Source organism: Panulirus ornatus, chromosome 50 (assembly GCF_036320965.1).
Source record: "Panulirus ornatus isolate Po-2019 chromosome 50, ASM3632096v1, whole genome shotgun sequence".
Classification (NCBI taxonomy): domain Eukaryota; kingdom Metazoa; phylum Arthropoda; class Malacostraca; order Decapoda; family Palinuridae; genus Panulirus; species Panulirus ornatus.
This window is the reverse complement of record NC_092273.1, coordinates 23,476,181-23,489,396: the sequence shown is the minus strand read 5'-3', so window position 1 is coordinate 23,489,396 and position 13,216 is coordinate 23,476,181. Positions and strand designations below refer to the sequence as shown.

At 41.5% G+C, this 13,216-nt stretch overlaps 1 protein-coding gene across 5 annotated transcripts in view; it reads left to right on the top strand.

Moving 5' to 3' along the window:
- wls (Wnt ligand secretion mediator) overlaps positions 1–13,216 on the top strand; it is a 93,765-nt gene that overhangs the window by 38,180 nt on the left and 42,369 nt on the right. For 4 of the 5 annotated variants that reach the window (XM_071691531.1, XM_071691529.1, XM_071691530.1 and 1 more), the window contains exon 9: positions 8,487–8,637. In XM_071691531.1, the coding sequence (XP_071547632.1) occupies positions 8,487–8,637 (151 nt within the window). Of the gene's footprint in view, positions 1–8,486; positions 8,638–9,736; positions 11,815–13,216 lie in introns of those variants that run through there. The other variant, XM_071691532.1, reaches the window with a different exon arrangement.

The window sequence follows — 13,216 nt, the reverse complement described above, 5'->3', positions numbered from 1 at the left end:
CTCAAAATCTTTTTCACTCCATCTTTCCACCTCCAATTTGGTCTCCCACTTCTCCTTGTTCCCTCTACCTCTGACACATATATCCTCTTGGTCAATCTTTCCTCACTCATTCTCTCCATGTGACCAAACCATTTCAAAACACCCTCCTCTGCTCTCTCAACCACACTCTTTTGATTACCACACATCTCTCTTACCCTATAATTACTTACTCGATCAAACCACCTCGCACCACATATTGTCCTCAAAAATCTCATTTCCAGCAGATCCACCCTCCTCCGCACAACTCTATCTATAGCCCACGCCTCGCAACCATACAACGTAGCTGGAAACACTATTCCTTCAAACAACCCATTTTTGCTTTCCGAGATAATGTTCTCGACTTCCACATATTTTTCAACGCTCCCAGAACTTTCACCCCCTCCCCCACCCTATGATTCACTTCCGCTTCCATGGTTCCATCTGTTGCCAAATCCACTCCCAGATATCTAAAACACTTCACTTCCTCCAGTTTTTCTCCATTCAAACTTACCTCCCAATTGACTTGTCCCTCAACCCTGCTGTACCTAACTTGCTCTTATTCACAATTACTCTCAGCTTTCTTCTTTCATACACTTTACCAAACTCAGTCACCAGCCTCTGCAGTTTCTCACCCGAATCAGCCACCAGCGCTGTATCATCAGCGAACAACAACTGACTCACTTCCCAAGCTCTCTCATCCACAACAGACTGCATACTTGCCCCTCATTCCAAAACTCTTGTATTCACCTCCCTAACAACCCCATCCATAAACAAATTAAACAACCATGGAGACATCACACTTCCTTGCCACAAACCTACAGTCACTGAGAACCAATCACTTTCCTCTCTTCCTACATATACACATGCCTTACATCCTCGATAAAAACGTTTCACTGCAGCTAACAACTTGCCCCCCCCCCCCACCATATATTCTTAATACCTTCCACAGAGCATCTCTGTCAACTCTATCATATGCCTTCTCCAGATCCAGAAGTGCTACAGACAAATCCATTTGCTTTTCTAAGTATTTCTCACATACATTCTTCAAAGCAAGCGCCTGATCCACACATCCTCTACCACTTCTGAAACCACACTGCTCTTCCCCAATCTGATGCTCTGTACATGCCTTCACCCTCTCAATCAATACCCTCCCATATAATTTTCCAGGAATACTCAACAAACTTATACCTCTGTAATTTGAGTACTCACTTTTAACCCCTTTGCCATTGTACAATGGCACTATGCAAGCATTCTGCCAATCCTCAGGCACCTCACCATGAGTCATTTTTTTTTTTTTTTTTTTGCCGCTGTCTCCCGCGTTTGCGAGGTAGCGCAAGGAAACAGACGAAAGAGATGGCCCAACCCACCCCCATACACATGTATATACATACGTCCACACACGCAAAAATACATACCTACACAGCTTTCCATGGTTTACCCCAGACGCTTCACACGCCCTGATTCAATCCACTGACAGCATGTCAACCCCGGTATACCACACCGCTCCAATTCACTCTATTCCTTGCCCTCCTTTCACCCTCCTGCATGTTCAGGCCCCGATCACACAAAATCTTTTTCACTCCATCTTTCCACCTCCAATTTGGTCTCCCTCTTCTCCTCGTTCCCTCCACCTCCGACACATATATCCTCTTGGTCAATCTTTCCTCACTCATTCTCTCCATGTGCCCAAACCATTTCAAAACACCCTCTTCTGCTCTCTCAACCACGCTCTTTTTATTTCCACACATCTCTCTTACCCTTACGTTACTTACTCGATCAAACCACCTCACACCACACATTGTCCTCAAACATCTCATTTCCAGCACATCCATCCTCCTGCACACAACTCTATCCATAGCCCACGCCTCGCAACCATACAACATTGTTGGAACCACTATTCCTTCAAACATACCCATTTTTGCTTTCCGAGATAATGTTCTCGACTTCCACACATTCTTCAAGGCTCCCAGAATTTTCGCCCCCTCCCCCACCCTATGATCCACTTCCGCTTCCATGGTTCCATCCGCTGCCAGATCCACTCCCAGATATCTAAGACACTTCACTTCCTCCAGTTTTTCTCCATTCAAACTCACCTCCCAATTGACTTGACCCTCAACCCTACTGTACCTAATAACCTTGCTCTTATTCACATTTACTCTTAACTTTCTTCTTCCACACACTTTACCAAACTCAGTCACCAGTTTCTGCAGTTTCTCACATGAATCAGCCACCAGCGCTGTATCATCAGTGAACAACAACTGACTCACTTCCCAAGCTCTCTCATCCCCAACAGACTTCATACTTGCCCCTCTTTCCAAAACTCTTGCATTCACCTCCCTAACAACCCCATCCATAAACAAATTAAACAACCATGGAGACATCACACACCCCTGCCGCAAACCTACATTCACTGAGAACCAATCACTTTCCTCTCTTCCTACACATACACATGCCTTACATCCTCGATAAAAACTTTTCACTGCTTCTAACAACTTTCCTCCCACACCATATATTCTTAATACCTTCCACAGAGCATCTCTATCAACTCTATCATATGCCATCTCCAGATCCATAAATGCTACATACAAATCCATTTGCTTTTCTAAGTATTTCTCACATACATTCTTCAAAGCAAACACCTGATCCACACATCCTCTACCACTTCTGAAACCACACTGCTCTTCCCCAATCTGATGCTCTGTACATGCCTTCACCCTCTCAATCAATACCCTCCCATATAATTTACCAGGAATACTCAACAAACTTATACCTCTGTAATTTGAGCACTCACTCTTATCCCCTTTGCCTTTGTACAATGGCACTATGCACGCATTCCGCCAATCCTCAGGCACCTCACCATGAGTCATACATACATTAAATAACCTTACCAACCAGTCAACAATACAGTCACCCCCTTTTTTAATAAATTCCACTGCAATACCATCCAAACCTGCTGCCTTGCCGGCTTTCATCTTCCGCAAAGCTTTTACTACCTCTTCTCTGTTTACCAAATCATTTTCGCTAACCCTCTCACTTTGCACACCACCTCAACCAAAACACCCTATATCTGCCACTCTATCATCAAACACATTCAACAAACCTTCAAAATACTCACTCCATCTCCTTCTCACATCACCACTACCTGTTATCACCTCCCCATTTGCGCCCTTCACTGAAGTTCCCATTTGTTCCCTTGTCTTACGCACTTTATTTACCTCCTTCCAGAACATCTTTTTATTCTAATAAAATTTAAAATGATACTCTCTCACCCCAACTCTCATTTGCCCTTTTTTTCACCTCTTGCACCCTTCTCTTGACCTCCTGTCTCTTTCTTTTATACATCTCCCACTCAATTGCATTTTTTCCCTGCAAAAATCGTCCAAATGCCTCTCTCTTCTCTTTCACTAATACTCTTACTTCTTCATCCCACCACTCACTACCCTTTCTAATCAACCCACCTCCCACTCTTCTCATGCCACAAGCATCTTTTGTGCAATCCATCACTGATTCCCTAAATACATCCCATTCCTCCCCCACTCCCCTTACTTCCATTGTTCTCACCTTTTTCCATTCTGTACTCAGTCTCTCCTGGTACTTCCTCACACAAGTCTCCTTCCCAAGCTCACTTACTCTCACCACCCTCTTCACCCCAACATTCACTCTTCTTTTCTGAAAACCCATACAAATCTTCACCTTAGCCTCCACAAGATAATGATCAGACATCCCTCCAGTTGCACCTCTCAGCACATTAACATCCAAAAGTCTCTCTTTCGCGCACCTGTCAATTAACACGTAATCCAATAACGCTCTCTGGCCATCTCTCCTACTTACATAAGTATACTTATGTATATCTCGCTTTTTAAACCAGGTATTCCCAATCATCAGTCCTTTTTCAGCACATAAATCTACAAGCTCTTCACCATTTCCATTTACAACACTGAACACCCCATGTATACCAATTATTCCCTCAACTGCCACATTACTCACCTTTGCATTCAAATCACCCATCACTATAACCCGGTCTCGTGCATCAAAACCACTAACACACTCATTCAGCTGCTCTCAAAACACTTGCCTCTCATGATCTTTCTTCTCATGCCCAGGTGCATATGCACCAATAATCACCCATCTCTCTCCATCAACTTTCAGTTTTACCCATATTAATCGAGAATTTACTTTCTTACATTCTATCACATACTCCCACAACTCCTGTTTCAGGAGTACTGCTACTCCTTCCCTTGCTCTTGTCCTCTCACTAACCCCTGACTTTACTCCCAAGACATTCCCAAACCACTCGTCCCCTTTACCCTTGAGCTTCGTTTCACTCAGAGCCAAAACATCCAGGTTCCTTTCCTCAAACATACTACCTATCTCTCCTTTTTTCACATCTTGGTTACATCCACACACATTTAGGCACCCCAATCTGAGCCTTCGAGGAGGATGAGCACTCCCCGCGTGACTCCTTCTTCTGTTTCCCATTTTAGAAAGTTAAAAAGTACAAGGTGGGGGGGATTTCTGGCCCCCCGCTCCCGTCCCCTCTAGTCGCTTTCTACGACACGCGAGGAATGACCATGAGTCATACATACATTAAATAACCTTAACAATCAGTCAACAATACAGTCACCCCTTTTTAATAAATTCCACTGCAATACCATCCAAACCTGCTGCCTTGCCAGCTTCCGTCTTCCACAAAGCTTTTACTACCTCTTCTCTCTTTACCAAATCATTCTCCCTAACCCTCTCACTTTGCACACCACCTCGACCAAAACACCCTATTTCTGCCACTCTATCATCTAACACATTCAACAAACCTTCAAAATACTCACTCCATCTCCTTCTCACATCACCACTACTTGTTATCACCTTCCCATTATCCCCCTTCACTGAAGTTCCCATTTGTTCCCTTGTCTTACGCACTTTATTTACCTCCATCCAAAACATCTTTTTATTCTTCCTAGAATTTAATGATACTCTCACACCCCAACTCTCATTTGCCCTCTTTTTCACCTCTTGCACCTTTCTCTTGACCACCTGCCTCTCTTTTATACATACATGCCCTCTATCCAAAACTCTTGCATTCACCTCCCTAACAACCTCATCCATAAACAAATTAAACAACCATGGAGACATCACGCACCCCTGCCGCAAACTGACATTCACTGGGAACCAATCGCTTTCCTCTCCTCCTACTTGTACACATGACTTACATCCTGGATAAAAAGTGTTCACTGCTTCTAGCAATTTCCTCCCACACTATATACTCTTAATACCTTCCACACAGCATCTCTGTCAACTCTATCATATGCCTTCTCCAAATCCCTAAATGCTACATACATTTGTTTTTCTAAGTATTTCTCACATTCATTCTTCAAAGCAAACACCTGATCCACGCATCCTCTACCATTTCTGAAACATGCATTGACCCTCTCAGTCAATACCCTGCCATGTAATTTCCCAGGAATACTCAACGAACTTATAACTTTGTAATTTGAACACTCACCTTTATCCCCTTTGCCTTGTACAATGGCACTATGCATGCATTCTGCCAATCCTCAGGCACTTCACCATGAGCCATACATACATTGAATATCCTCACCAACGAGTCAACAACACAGTCACCCCTTTTTTAATAAATTCCACTGCAATACCATCCAAACCTGCTGACCCGCTACCTTGCCAGCTTTCATCGTCTGCAAAGCTTTCACTCCCTCTTCTCTGTTTACCAAATCATTCTCACTGACCCTCTCACTTTGCACACCACCTCAACCAAAACACCCTATATCTGCCACTCTATCATCAAACACATTCAACAAGCCTTCAAAATACTCACTCTTTCTCCCTCTCACTTCACCACTACTTGTTATTACCTCCCCATTAGCCTCCTTGCCAATGTTCCCATTGGTAGGGGATAGGGATAGGGGAGAAAGAATATTTCCCACGTATTCCCTGCGTGTCGTAGAAGGCGACTAAAAGGGGAGGGAGCGGGTGGCTGGAAATCCTCCCCATTCTTGTTTTTTTTAATTTTCCAAAAGAAGGAACAGAGAAGGGGGTCAGGTGAGGATATTCCCTCTAAGGCCCAGTTCTCTGTTCTTAACGCTACCTCGCTAACACGGGAAATGGCAAATAGTATGAAAAAAAAAAAAAATTATTATTATTATTATTATTATACCGGGGTCGACATGCTGTCAGTGGATTGAACCAGGGCATGTGAAGCGTCTGGGGTAAACCATGGAAAGTTTTGTGGGGCCTAGATGTGGAAAGGGAGCTGTGGTTTTGGTTCATTATACATGACAGCTGGAGGCTGAGTGTGAACAAATGAGGTCTTTGTTGTCTTTTCCTAGCGCTACCTCGTGCACATGCAGGGGGAGGGGGTTGTCATTTTGTGTATGGCGGGGTGGCGACGGGAATGAATATTTATTTATTTGTTTATTTATTTATTATTATTATTATTATTATTATTATTATTATTATTATTATTATTATTTTTTTTTATTTATTTTTTTTTTGCTTTGTCGTTGTCTCCTGCGTTTGCGAGGTAGCGCAAGGGAACAGACGAAAGAAATGGCCCAACCCACCCCCATACACATGTATATACATACGTCCACACACGCAAATATACATACCTACACAGCTTTCCATGGATTACCCCAGACGCTTCACATGCCCTGATTCAATCCACTGACAGCACGTCAACCCCGGTATACCACATCGCTCCAATTCACTCTATTCCTTGCCCTCCTTTCACCCTCCTGCATGTTCAGGCCCCGATCACACAAAATCTTTTTCACTCCATCTTTCCACCTCCAATTTGGTCTCCCACTTCTCCTCATTCCCTCCACCTCCGACACATATATCCTCTTTCCTCACTCACTCCTCTTTCCTCACTCATTCTCTCCATGTGCCCAAACCATTTCAAAACACCCTCTTCTGCTCTTTCAACCATGCTCTTTTTATTTCCACACATCTCTCCTACCCTTACGTTACTTACTTGATCAAACCACCTCACACCACACATTGTCCTCAAACATCTCATTTCCAGCACATCCATCCTCCTGCGCACAACTCTATCCATAGCCCACGCCTCGCAACCATACAACATTGTTGGAACCACTATTCCTTCAAACATACCCATTTTTGCTTTCCGAGATAATGTTCTCGACTTCCACACATTCTTCAAGGCTCCCAGGATTTTCGCCCCCTCCCCCACCCTATGATCCACTTCCGCTTCCATGGTTCGATCCGCTGCCAGATCCACTCCCAGATATCTAAAACACTTTACTTCCTCCAGTTTTTCTCCATTCAAACTTACCTCCCAATTGACTTGACCCTCAACCCTACTGTACCTAATAACCTTGCTCTTATTCACATTTACTCTTAACTTTCTTCTTTCACACACTTTACCAAACTCAGTCACCAGCTTCTGCAGTTTCTCACATGAATCAGCCACCAGCGCTGTATCATCAGCGAACAACAACTGACTCACTTCCCAAGCTCTCTCATCCCCAACAGACTTCATACTTGCCCCTCTTTCCAAAACTCTTGCATTTACCTCCCTAACAACCCCATCCATAAACAAATTAAACAACCATGGAGACATCACACACCCCTGCCACAAACCTACATTCACTGAGAACCAATCACTTTCCTCTCTTCCTACACGTACACATGCCTTACATCCTCGATAAAAACTTTTCACTGCTTCTAACAACTTGCCTCCCACACCATATATTCTTAATACAAACCTTCCACAGAGCATCTCTATCAACTCTATCATATGCCTTCTCCAGATCCATAAATGCTACATACAAATCCATTTGCTTTTCTAAGTATTTCTCACATACATTCTTCAAAGCAAACACCTGATCCACACATCCTCTACCACTTCTGAAACCACACTGCTCTTTCCCAATCTGATGCTCTGTACATGCCTTCACCCTCTCTATCAATACCCTCCCATATAATTTACCAGGAATACTCAACAAACTTATACCTCTGTAATTTGAGCACTCACTCTTATCCCCTTTGCCTTTGTACAATGGCACTATGCACGCATTCCGCCAATCCTCAGGCACCTCACCATGAGTCATACATACATTATTATTATTATTATTATTATTATTATTATTATTATTATTATTATTATTTATCCCTGGGGATAGGGGAGAAAGAATACTTCCCACGTATTCCTGCGTGTTGTAGAAGGCGACTAAAAGGGGAGGGAGCGGGGGGCTGGAAATCCTCCCCTCTCGTTTTTTTTTTTTTTTTTTTTTTTTTAATTCAAAAGAAGGAACAGAGAAGGGGGCCAGGTGAGGACATTCCCTCAGAGGCCCAGTCCTCTGTTCTTAGCGCTACCTTGCTAATGCGGGAAATGGTGAATAGTATGAATTATTATTATTATTATCATTATTATTATTATTATTATCATTATTGTTATATTATTATTATTCTTACTGTGATTGATTTTCCAGTTATCAGAGGGCCAGTGGAATTGGAATGAAAACATAAAGTTGGAGTACACCAGTGCATTCTTTACGGGAGTATATGGTATGTGGAACATCTACACCTTTGCCCTCATCTGCCTGTATGCACCATCCCACAAACGTTGGCCTAAAGATCAAAGTAAGAAAGTTTTGCAAGGAGGTTTTGCTTTTTATTGTTAAGATTTTGTGAATTCGTATATAAGATTCCTTCCTTATCCCACATAAGTTTAAACCTGAATTCTTTATCCATGTCAACTCCAAATTTTTATGTCCTCAACAGAACTTTAGGGATTCATGTTGTCTCGAGCTGTAGAATGTGTAAACTATACCTTTACATATGAAACCCACCTAATCCTTTAGAATATCAATCCACCCTGATAGCCACCTTCCATGAACCAGCCAGTCATAGCCCTCAAAAACAATTGCATTGCTATCAATTTTTTTTTCTCCCAGTCAGGGCTAACTCACATCTTAAATGTTGGCTTATCATCAGAAAATTCTTGTTCACATTTATGCCTGGGCAATTGTCTCTGGGTAATCTAAGATGAGCAATTATTGGAAAGTTATAATGATAGGCTCACACAATAGAATCATCAGTAATCATTATATGTACTCATTAGAGTGCCCAGGCTGAGGTTAATGGTCTAAGTGGGAATCTTTGAATTCTGAATATGATCAGGGGATGTCTTCTTGTGTGTGTATGTGTGTTTGCGAGAACCTTCCAGAACTAGCCCCATCCGTTTTCAGCCATAGGTTGTAATATATATTTTGAGCAGCAGCTGAAATGTTTTATTATAGTAAGATTTGCTCAGCTTGGATTTCATTAGTTAGGAAGTCTTTTGATAGTCAGGCTTCAGACTTGCCATCCTTTTTATGTGACATTCTGTGACCCAGTGATGAATAACTGGTCTTCTGTAGAGTGTTATTAAGTCACAGTTGCCTCCATTAGGGTATTTTGGATTTGATCTAAGTGTGAATATTTTTCTTTAGTGCAAGAGTTGAAAAACCTCTATTATTCAGCAACTGAGTAACTGGAAAGCAATTTTGTGCAATTTCCAAAATCTTTGAAGACAAAGGTGTATTGTATTTACTTAATTCATGTGATTTTATCCAGCATGCTACTGTTATCCATGATTTTATATGGCATCTTTTGGCCTGCTTAGGAAGTTCCTTGAAAGTTCTTTCCCTTATAGTATTTCTGAAAACCACTTGGGTAACGGTTTATATTTTTTTTTCAGGTAGTATGTAATTTCTACCCCCCTACCATCCACAAGTGATTTACACTCATTACATGTGCTGACTGTATTTGGAAATTTTCTACTTTCCACAGTTCTAGCATCTGATTACAATATCTGCAGACAGTCCCTTTTCTAGTAAAGGAGTGAAACATGAATTAGTTGTGTTCATATATTGTCAGAAATTAGACTTTTGTAAACAACTTGAGAAAGTTGGTAAAAATACATGTTTAATTTATTGAATGTCCATGGAGCATTGGTTAGAAACATTAGGTAGAAGTAGCAGGTAGGAGCATTAGTTAGAAGTAGTCAGTAGGAATATAAGGTAGGAGCCTCTGCAAACGCTGCATTAGAGTTGCCCTCTGCGAGTGTTCTATTAAGGTTGAGGCAGTAAAGGCTAAGAAGTGGCACTAGAGTTCTCTAGTTATCGTGACTCTATTGCCTTGGGCACCCCCTTAAGGGAGTTCCAGTCAGAACAGGCATCAGAGATATTGATAGATAGGAAGAATTAAGTGAGAAAAAAGAACAGCTCCTCAGTTTTGCTAAATCATCTATGTAATTATCAATCTCTGTTATCGTTAACTCCATAGGGGTTGGACGAAACCATACAACTACTGAAATCACTCATACCCAACCAGTTACCAGTGTTTTATGATGAAAAATGGACTTCCTCATGTACACAAGTGCTTCTTACTTTTTTAGCTGCACATCATTGATATGCAGAATCAGAAAAAGCTAGTTAAGGAAGAGAGACTACCAAATTCATTTTTAGCACAGTTAGACATTGTTTTGTATGATTGATTTAATTTGAAATATGAAGTTTTAGGTCCAGTGCTGATTGACATAGCAAAGAGATTTCATGAAAAAATAAACGTGTACATTTTCTGATGATTAGCTTGCTTATTTGAAGCTTAGCCATGGGCTTAGAAGATTTGATATGTCTTTTTATAAAAATTTAGCAGTGAATTTCAGAATCTTGAAACTGGTGTACTTTTACTGAGATGCAAGAGCATGTGTGTGATTTGTTTTTTAGTACACTTATTTGACTCTCCTGCTTGTGTAAGGTAGCATCAAGAGCTTGAGTCTTTGAGGAAAAACTTTGCTTTTCTCCTCCAATTTCTACTTTTAAGAAGTCATGACACAGGAAGGAAGAATTTCCAGCCCTTAATCCTGCCCATCTTAATTGTCTTTTACAACATGCAGGAGGTACAGAGATAGCAGTCTTATTTATTTTTATACACTTTTATATTTTTACATTTACAATAGTTTAATTATCCTTGGGGATAGGGGAGCGAGATCACAGTTTACATATCTCATATGTCTTTGAAGGTAGTTAAGAAGTTAAGAGAGGCTGGAGCAGGTAATTGGAAGTCTTTCCCCTTTTGTGTTAACATTTTAAAAGGGAAAAGACGAATCCAAGTAAGGATTTTTCCTTGAAGGTTCATTCCTCTCTTCCTAGCACTACTTTGCTGATGTGGGAAAAGGTAAGTAGGTAAACCAGTGCCTTGACTTGTGACGGGGTTATGTTCTTGGAAAACCTGTCACAAGCGAAATGTAATTCATTTAATAGAAATTCATTTTATATGAGGGGCCGTGCTTCTGAACAAAATTCTTACCAGTTTAACCCTTATGGGTGGACTCTACATGAAACAACTCAGCCTGCCACCCATATACCACACTCTCTCTTGACACATTTAGTCATAGTTTGATAAAAACTTATGGGAAAGACACAAAAAAAAAAGTGATGAGGTCACAGAAGACTAGTATATTAACTTTGAAAACATAAGGTGCAACAGGTCAAGAAAGAGAATTAAGTATAGATTTCCAAGGTTGAAGGTTGTTTAACATATTGCCTGAATCCTTTATAAATGCTATGGGCTGTGCAGAAAGGAAATTTTGAAAGGCCATGAGTAAATATCTACAAAGCATACCAGACTGGCCAGGATTTGGTGATTATACTGTGTTAAAAAATTTTTTGTTGTCCTGGGTAATGATTGATTACATCAAAAAAGTATAGAATATAGCTATTGTTCCCTTGAAACTTTGCTGTTTTGATCAGGACTGATATTTTGAGATTTACCTATTTATCCAAGAGGATATATGTGTCGGAGGTGGAGGGAACGAGGAGAAGAGGGAGACCACATTGGAGGTGGAAAGATGGAGTGAAAAAGATTTTGTGTGATCGGGGCCTGAACATGCAGGAGGGTGAAAGGAGGGCAAGGAATAGAGTGAATTGGAGCGATGTGGTATACCGGGGTTGACGTGCTGTCAGTGGATTGAATCAAGGCATGTGAAGCGTCTGGGGTAAACCATGGAAAGCTGTGTAGGTATGTATATTTGCGTGTGTGGACGTATGTATATACATGTGTATGGGGGTGGGTTGGGCCATTTCTTTCGTCTGTTTCCTTGCGCTACCTCTCAAACGTGGGAGACAGCGACAAAGCAAAAAAAATAAAAACAAACAAACCTATTTTTCAGAACATTATAGATTCAGTGCTAACTGATATAGAACTTTCTAGAAGTTTCCAGTAATATAGATGGTAGTATGAATATAAAGGCCTTGAGCCAACCACTTCAGTTTAGATCTAACTGCCTAAGTGGATACATTTATTCATTTATTATACTCTGTCGTTGTCTCCCACGTTAGCGAGGTAGCGCAAGGGAATAGACAAAAGAATGGCCCAACCCACCACTGTAAATACATACACATCCACACACGCACATATACATACCTATACATTTCAACATATACATATATATATACATACACATATACATGTACATATGTACATATGTACATATGTACATAATTCATACTTACTGCCTTTATTCATTCCCGTCACCACCCCGCCACACATGAAATGACACCCCCCCTCCCCCTGCATGTGTGCAAGGTAGCGCTAGGAAAAGACTACAAAGGCCACCTTCATTCATACTCAGTCTCTAGCTGTCATGTGTAATGCACCGAAACCACAGCTCCCTTTCCACAACCAGGCCCCACAAAATTTCCCATGGTTTACCCCAGACTCTTCACATACCCTGGTTCAATCCATTGACAGCATGTCGACCCCAGTATACCACATCATTCCAATTCACTCTAGTCCTTGCACACCTTTCACCCTCCTGCATGTTCAAGCCCCAATCGCTCAAAACCTTTTTCACTCCACCCTTCCACCTCCAATTTGGTCTTCCACTTCTCCTTGTTCCCTCCACCTCTGACACATATATCCTCTTTGTCAATCTTTCCTCACTCATTCTCTCCTTGTGACCAAACCATTTCAATACACCCTTTTCTGCTCTCTCAACCACACTCTTTTTATTACCACACATCTCTCTTACCCTTTCATTACTTCCTCGATCAAACCACCTCACACCACATATTGTCCTCAGATGTCTCAATTCCAACACATCCACCCTCCTTGGCACAACCCTATCTGTAGCCCACGCCTCGCAACCATATAACACTGTTGGAACCACTATTCC